The sequence below is a fragment of the Epinephelus lanceolatus genome, chromosome 6 (genome assembly GCF_041903045.1).
Source record: "Epinephelus lanceolatus isolate andai-2023 chromosome 6, ASM4190304v1, whole genome shotgun sequence".
Lineage (NCBI taxonomy): Eukaryota > Metazoa > Chordata > Actinopteri > Perciformes > Serranidae > Epinephelus > Epinephelus lanceolatus.
This window is the reverse complement of record NC_135739.1, coordinates 20,680,678-20,688,905: the sequence shown is the minus strand read 5'-3', so window position 1 is coordinate 20,688,905 and position 8,228 is coordinate 20,680,678. Positions and strand designations below refer to the sequence as shown.

At 39.3% G+C, this 8,228-nt stretch overlaps 1 protein-coding gene across 2 annotated transcripts; it reads right to left on the bottom strand.

Annotated features, from left to right (window-relative positions):
• Positions 1–335: 335 nt before the first annotated feature.
• Positions 336–7,580, bottom strand: LOC144463671 (uncharacterized). 2 transcript variants are annotated; one of them, XR_013491714.1, is made up of 3 exons: positions 7,465–7,580; positions 4,980–7,247; positions 336–1,826 (listed from the first exon to the last, which is right to left on the bottom strand). XR_013491714.1 is itself a non-coding variant. In XM_078168796.1 (2 exons), exon 2 carries the CDS (start codon positions 7,242–7,244, stop codon positions 5,073–5,075), a length of 2,172 nt encoding a protein of 723 aa, XP_078024922.1. In that variant the 5' UTR covers positions 7,245–7,247; positions 7,465–7,580; the 3' UTR covers positions 3,842–5,072. The 2 variants fall into 2 exon arrangements, 1 of the variants encoding a protein (XP_078024922.1); XM_078168796.1 differs by lacking the exon at positions 336–1,826 and having other exon boundaries at positions 3,842–7,247.
• Between the last annotated feature and the right edge of the window lie 648 nt (positions 7,581–8,228).

Below are 8,228 nucleotides of genomic sequence, written 5' to 3'. Positions count from 1 at the left end.
CAGAGCCGTGAGCAGCAAACTTGAATGAGACAGCTAATTTAATATAAATCATAAAATTGCCAGTAGTAACATTTTTTAAGAAATTGTTTTCAAAATGCAGATTGCTTGAGGTGGTCAGGCAGTTCACATTTGGAGCTTTGTCCTCAGGGGTTGGCTGACCAGGAAGTAGTCTCACCCAAGGATATGAATTGTTGCTTTTGAAGTTCCTAGAAGTAAAGTAGGACATTTCGATGGATGCACTGGAATGAAACAGATACATAGTTTTGAATGTACAACTGGAGCTGCCAGTACGCCAAAGCTGTTTCAATAATTAAAGATAAATTGGAAGTTTTTAGTGATATTTATTGAGGTCAGGAACAGAAAGAGACTTTGGCATTTGGACTTCACTAAGATGATGATCTCGCTGGTGGTGGAGTGAAGCCAGCAGGTGGTTGATGGAAACTCTCGATTAAATCTTTGTGAACATCCTGGAGCTTATGGTGGTGATGGGGAGGTGGGGCAATAGCAGGTCTGAAAGAGTAGCTTTTGGGGTCTGATTGGCTCGAGGAATACAGGGAGAAAGATAATGATTGGTCGGATATGGTGGTGTTAGAATTGTGAATGTTGGGACTTTGACAAAGTGACAGAGCTGATTAAAAAAGGGAGAAAATAACCCATAGATGAATAAAACAGGAAGTGTAAGAAGAGATCTTTTTATCCTGTCTATGCCTTTCTTATTGCTTTTCCTAAAGCATTATAATGATGCTATTATGGCTTTTACACTCACGCAGGAGAGCTGTTCAGGATATGCAGAAACCTCTCCAGACTTACACCAGATATCCTAAGTAGGGATACTGTACATCAGTAGACTCCCAGCTTTTGCTGCCTCGTGTAAGTATAAAGTTATAAGCAGTTAAACTGAAGAGTTTTGCTGTTCAGATTGATTCATTTGAGGCTCCAAGGGGGTATTCAGTATTTCAAAAATAAAAACACATAAAAATAAGAGGAAAGTCAGAAAAGAAAAACAAATATGCTTTTCTCCAGGTATCGCCTTAACCACCACCATCTTGTGACCACTCATGTATCTTGGTATTGTTTCTGTTGAGCAGAGGGAAGTTATTGCTTATCTAACGCTAAAGTCAGGGCACATGTTAAGACGTACGTAATAAGGTAAACAGAGAAACAGTGATCATTTTGAGGCCAGCATGATAGTAATATGATAAAGGCTATTTGCACCCAGGTATCTGTAGACAACAATTTGTCTACAGATACGTCAGATTTGTCAGACAATTTGTGCCTGTGGTGGAATAGCCACTGAAGCTATTTATACCTGGTTGCGTAGGCTATAGCATCATAGCAGATGCAATCGCCCAGGTGTCCGTAACCAATAAGTCTATTTACACCCTGGTGTATACGCCTGGGCAAATACACACTCTGTAATGTTAACTTTCTATACTTTTTATTAACACGGCCAAAGTTTAGGATGGACCAGAAAGACCATAACTGACCCTGAAATTAATAAATAAGTCTTTCTTCTCAATAATAACTGAGGCAAAATGATTACATTGAAAGTGTTGGAGTTCTCTACAGCGAGAACAAACAATGAGGACTTGGGGTGGTCGGGCCCTTCTGTGAGGAGTTTGCATGTTCTCCCCGTGCCAGCGTGGGTTTTCTCCAGGTACTCCGGCTTCTTCCCGCAGTCCAAAGACATGCAGGTTAATTGGTGAAATTGGCCGTAGGTGTGAATGTGAATGTGTCAGCCCTGCGATAGTCTGGCGTCCTGTCCAGGGTGTACCCCGCCCCTTGGCCGATGTCAGCTGGGATAGGCTCAAGCACCCCCGCGACCCCTAAAAGGATAAGTGGTTACAGAAATTACTGAATATAAAGATCACCTGTTAAGGATTACTTGTAATTCACTCATATGCTGAGGTGCTTGCACGTTACAGTGCTCGGAAGACTCATAGCTACCATTAAGGACACACTGAAGTCACGTCCTCTGTATTTCTGTTTTTTGTATTATTGTCAATTTGAATTTACAGTCAAACATTTACACATGGGGGGTATTCATTAGGTGATTCTCATATTTAAATCTAACAACTTTTAGGCCCATAAATAAATCAATAAATGTTTCAGAGTAACAACAGTGTCATGAACTGGGTGTTTTCACATGTGCCTCCTTTTTTGCCCTTTCAGAGAATCACAAAGTCGCTGAACTGCAGCTGCTTCATCTGCAATCACAGAGACACAGGGAAGCAAGGGTAGAGCTTACTAAAATACACCAGTCACTCAAATCAGGATAAATAATAAAGACATCAGACTGCTTACTTCATCTGGAGACGAGAATAGCTTTGTGATGCAACATCACAGGAGAGGACTTAACAATAGCGAACCGTGCATGACACGTAGCTGCAATTCAGAGCGGGATGAAATATTTAGCAGCACATCTCTACAGTTGAGTTATGCAGCATGTTGGTGTCAGTATCAGACATCTGATTTTGTACTTTCAGTGACCGGTTAAGACTTGCTGTATGATTTAGAAGCTGATATTAACAAATGCATTTCATTTTGGTTAACATTTTGTGCTTTCTGATGAAGCTACTTATTTATTATTTCCTTCTCACAGCATCAGAACACTATCTGATGTAACACAGCCATCTCTTTGTGTCTACGCCTGAAGGTAAATCTGATAAAGCAAAGTTGTGTTACCCTCATTCAGTCTCTTTATTCACAAGCCTTGCCGTCTGGCACAACTTCATAACATTTTTTTCCCTCTCAGAAGACTCCTCTAAAGGGATTTATATAAGTTGCCGTGTCTGGAGTAGTCTCAGATTGGATCCCATCTGATTAAATATGAACACATATTTTATTTTACTTTAAACCAGATTCTCTTGTCTGTGTCGCTTGATTTCAACAGGAATCTGCTCTGTTACTCAATACAACAGTTTTAGTGAGGGAGGAAAAATCACTGGGGACATTTTAACAAGTGAAACGGTAAATCTTTCTGTAGTCTTTCTTTTTGTAAGCTGCTGCTTTATCCAATACAGAAATGCCCTCTAGTGGAAGAGATTCATAGCTATGTATCTCCACACTACTGAGTTTCTTTTTTGCACCAACAAAGAAACAAAAATGTGACCCTAAATTGCCTGTAGGCATGAATTTGTCTGCCTTCAGCTGGTATGGGCTTCTGCCTAACCGCGACCCCTAACAGGATAAGTGGATATGGAAAATGAATGAAAAAAATGAATGAATGTTTATCAGTGGTTCAGCTGGCAGACATCTTTATATCTTTAATACTACAATTTGCATCCAAAGTGCAGTGGCTTCTGAGAGCAGATGCTGACACTTTGCTGTACATGCTCTCAACATGACAGACAGAAATGTGCAGGTCATAGTGGGCTGGGTTGTTTCTACCTACACTTTGTTCTGAAATAATTGATATTTTTCACACTCCAGGAGGGTAGGTGTAGTGGGAAGTCTCCTAGTGTGCACAGGAGGAACAGATTCATGTACATTAATCTATGTTTATGCAGCGTTACTATTAATACTGTTGTTGACATTTTATCCTGTAGCGTTTCTGTTTCTCCATTTCATCTGTTGTTGTTTCAGTCAGTATTCGGAGCAAAAATAGTTACTCAGTGAGTGTTATTTTATGTAGGTTTGGTGAAAATAAAACCATAACATTACTGCGCAGATGTTTTTTGCCTTAAAGGCTAACAAAACATATTAATGAATTATGCAATTTTGGTTGTTAGAGTTCCCTTGAGAGGAAACCGTAGTTGGCTACAGTTTGAACAAGTCATAAAAGTAAAAACACAAATAAAAAAACAACAATGATATAATAAAGAAGCATGGAAGACCACAATGAAGGAAAGGAAAGTTTTCATTTTAATAAAAATCTATAACAAAAACACTGATTATAACAGTCATAAATAAGCTTGTTTGCTCATGTAAATCTTAGAAATAGTGGCATTTCGAACAAAATACAAAGTTCAACTTGCAGTATTTGTAGTTATTCTGTGATATACTGTACAGTGATATGTTTTTACTGGTATGGCTTTATTTGGTAACAAGGAGGTTTAAGTTTTAAGGCAGTCTAGGGTGTGGACAGTTTTGAGTTTCAAACCCCCCTTTACCTTTTAGATGCCTTTTAGTTAATGTATAAAGAGCCACATAAAGTTCATTAAACTTTTATGTAAAAACCTCAAAAAGAAAGTTGACACTTAACCTCATAGATACTGTCCAATGTTATTGTCATTACTCTGCTCTAGTAAACTATATTTTAAGGGAATTTTAGCTTTTTATTTTATCATCTCACACACATATGTGCACACACGTATGCTCACACAGACTGAATGAATCTGGCCTATCGTTGTCCTTCTGTGCTACTGCCAATAAAGCCTAATTAATGTGTTTAACTCTCAGTTACCAGGAAGAAAACCCTATGAAACACAAATCCCAGTCCTATACCCCTGTTCAATGTTTTCTCTTCATGAAATGACCTGTGGGATTCATTTGTTTAGATAAAAAGATCAATTTCAATACAATAATTTCAGCTTTTATAAAGTAAGTTTGCTACTTTAACAGAAAACTACAAATAAAGAAAAGGTAAAGCTGTAATACTTAATAAACAAGCCAATACATTTTATTCAATTTACAAAATGTCATCTAAATAACAGACACGTATTCATCAATCCTAGATTGTGTTAGATAAAGTTTCCATATCTCCTTGTGTTTTCTGTAAATGAGACAGAAAATTAAGTCTCATGGATCTCTGTCTCCCCCTGCTGTACGATTGTGTTCCTGGACTTCAATCATGTCATGTCATGACAGAGTTTTTTAATCATTGTAGAATACATTATGCATATAACACATTACTATGCTTACAAGCAGCATAACATGATAATTTTAGGAATACACATTGAATATTTTTATTCAATTAACATTTTTGCTAATATTACATGTTGCTCTTTATATGAGTAATTAGGGATTTAGCATCTTACCTAGGGATGCTTTGGCTGCTGATGAGGCCATTTACCATCACTGGCATCAAAAGAGTGAGCTCCTCTAAAGTGCTGTCCTTCAGTCTCTGCCTTTCATAAAGGCCTGAGGATGACCTCCCTTCTGTAGGTGAAGCGAGTGAGTTTGATCCTGTGGTTCATCCTCTCCCTGCGCTGCAGCAGGCGGTAAATAGACAGTGTGAACTTAGCCAGTACCAATGTGCAGGTGATTTCCACCACCAGCAGTGCGATGTAGATCATCATCTGAGATTTGCACCCCTGAACTTTGTCTCTGTCCTGATGCATGAAGGAAGTGGATGGCTCCTGAATGACTGGCTCCATGGAACAGGTGAAGTTCACTGGAGTGGTTTGTGGAGGAAGTGTCGTTGTTTGGGTTGTTGGAAGAGTGGTGGTAGTGGGCTTAGTTGTTGTAGCTGTAGTTGTGGTTGTAGTGGTTGTGGGCGTAGTTGTTGGAGGTGTAGTTGTGGTCATAGCAGTTGTGGGTTTAGTTGTCGTAGGTGGAATTGTTGTTGTGGGTGTGGTTGTTGGCAGAAAAGTAGTTGTTGGTGTTGTTGTGGTGGTTGTGGCTAGTGGTGTGGTGGAGACAAGAGTCGTAGTTGGCAAAGTGGTTGTTGGTGTTGTGGCTGGCAATGTGGTGATGGCTACGGTGGTTGTGGGAGGTGTTGTGGTGGTAGGCAAAGTAGTGGTCGTTGTTGTGGTAATAAGGATGGTGGTTGTTTGTTCTGTGGTTGGAAGTGTTGTGATGGGTGTGGTGGTTGTGAGGGGTGTAGTGGTGGTTGGCATTGTGGTTGTTGTTATTGTTGTAGTAGGAAGTGGTGTTGTGGTAGTGAGAATAGTGGTTGTTGGTTCTGTAGTTGGGAGTGATGTGGTAGTTGTGGTTGTGGTTGTGGGTGGAAGGGTGGGGCAGATAAGTTGATCTTCTGGTAATGATTTTATTTCTTGTCCTTTTAGATCTTCTGGATACTCACAGACAGCAGGAGACACAAGCTTGTCAGAGTTCGTCTTCATCCAGAGGTGAAGCTCTATCAGATTACAGTCACAGTGCCATGGGTTGTCATTGAGGTAAAGTTTTCTCAGTTTTGTTAAAGGCTCAAAAATATCCCCAGGAAGCGTCTGGAGGTCGTTGTGAGCTAGCTTGAGTGTGATCAGTGATTGTAGCTTTTCAAACACATCTATGTCCAGTGACTTTATCTTGTTGTACTGTAGATTCAGGTCTGTGAGCCTCTCAGGACCTTCAAAGTTCTCAGCATAAAAGGTGACAAATTGATTCTTAGACAGATCTAACTTCTTGACTTTCTTCAGAGGGCTGAATATTCTTTTAGGAAGAGCACTGAGATTGTTCTGACTCAGGCTTAACTCTGTCAATTTAGGCATTTCTCCAAAAAGCACAGGTGGTAGACTCGTCAGTTTATTCTTCTGTAGGGTCAGCGTTTTAAGCAGAGGGAAGCCAACGAAGAATCCTTCAGGTAAACTAGTCAGGTGATTACTATCCAGGTACACCTTACTTAGTTGGTCTTTATGTGGAAATAGATTAGGTGACAATTCTGCTATTTTGTTTCCCTGCAAGCCAATTTCCTTTAGGTTTGGCAGATTCTGCAAAATCTCTTCAGGAATGGTGGTCAGTTGATTCTCATAAAGCCGTAGCGTCTGTAGTTTGTTTAGGTTTGAGAACCAGCTGGTAGATACAGCGGAGAGGTTGTTTTTAGCCAAATGGAGCACTGTGAGGTTGTTGAGTTCATCAAAAGTCCCATCTTCAATCGATTCTATCTCGTTCATGTGTAAAAGGAGCTCTCGTAATTTTGTAAGGCCCTCAAACAAGCCTTTCTCCAGACTACGGAGCTTGTTAAGCTTTATTACAAGCTTCTCCAGGTTGTTGAGGTCTTTAAAGACTCCCACTGGTATCGACTTTAATGGAGTGCTGGAGATCTCAATATGCTTGAGGTCTACCAAACCTTCAAAAGCTCCTGGCTCGATAGATGTCGTGGTAGTGCTCATGAACTCCACCTTTTCAAGATGGGGGTTTTCAACAAAGGCTGCTTTGGGGATTGTGTCAATTAGGCTTTCCACAAAGAAAACTTCTGTCACACCTGGTTTTAGGATGCGTGGGATTTCTGTTGTAGAGGTACTGAAAACAGCCTGGTTCTCTTTGGGGCAGTCTGTCTCCTTTTCGCATTGTTTTTGAGTTAATGAGGACTCAAACAGTAAAGACAGAAAAAGAACCACAATTTCTCCTCTTGCCATGTTCATTCACTATAAAAAAAAATGTGAGAAGGTACAATTTATAAAACCTAGTAGATTTAACTCGGACTTTTAACTTGTATACACATTTAGAAGGCAGTTGTAGGCATAATTTCTCTTCCTAGTGATGGTATATGAGTGGTCAAGTATCAAATAACATCATAAAAAAATTTGCTATATCAAGTTATCATTAAATCTACATGTTGTTCAGTCAAATGCCAAAACCTACCTTATTATTTTCTGTCCCAATATGAAACGAGTTGTTACAGCAGTGGGGAGACACAAACAAGCTCAGTCTCATTAGTTATCTTTTCTATAGAGTGTGTTGCATCTCATGTGAGGCGTGGTGTAACACACTTCTGCAGCTTGAGATAAGAGCAAGGACAGAAGTTTTTTTTTTTAATATATTTTAGGCCTTTACTGTGCTGCTCTACATATTTTCTCATTTCTTATACTCTTATACAGTACTTCTGTACTTCTTATGGCATAAGATTTCACCACTGCACTACCTGCCACCTGATGTGGTAGGTATGGTATGTTATTTACCTTGGACAATAGCATAAACAACAAATTAAAACTTGAATAGTCATCATTCATGCACATACAGTACATGCCAGCATGTTGGAATGTACATTGGAATGTAACAATGTTTTTATTTTTAAAAAACATACATGTATCTGTTCCTATATCAGGAAAAACAGAAACTTGTATTTCACATGCATTAATCTCCAGTTTGTTGATTGTGTTTTGTTTTAACTTCCTTTCAGAACACTGTTACTGTCAGACAACAGTTAAACATTCATTTGTAACTGGTTTGTTTTGGCTGGTATCAGTAATTGCAGGAAAAGGAAAATGTGGAGTAGCTGGATTTTAATCAAATGTTTTGAACACTGTTCGGACTTCCTTCCATTAGATGGCAGCCTTTTATATATAATTGATCTAATAGGGAGGAGAGTAGACACAAGTTAGATGATTGGCTGGTAATATGTTATT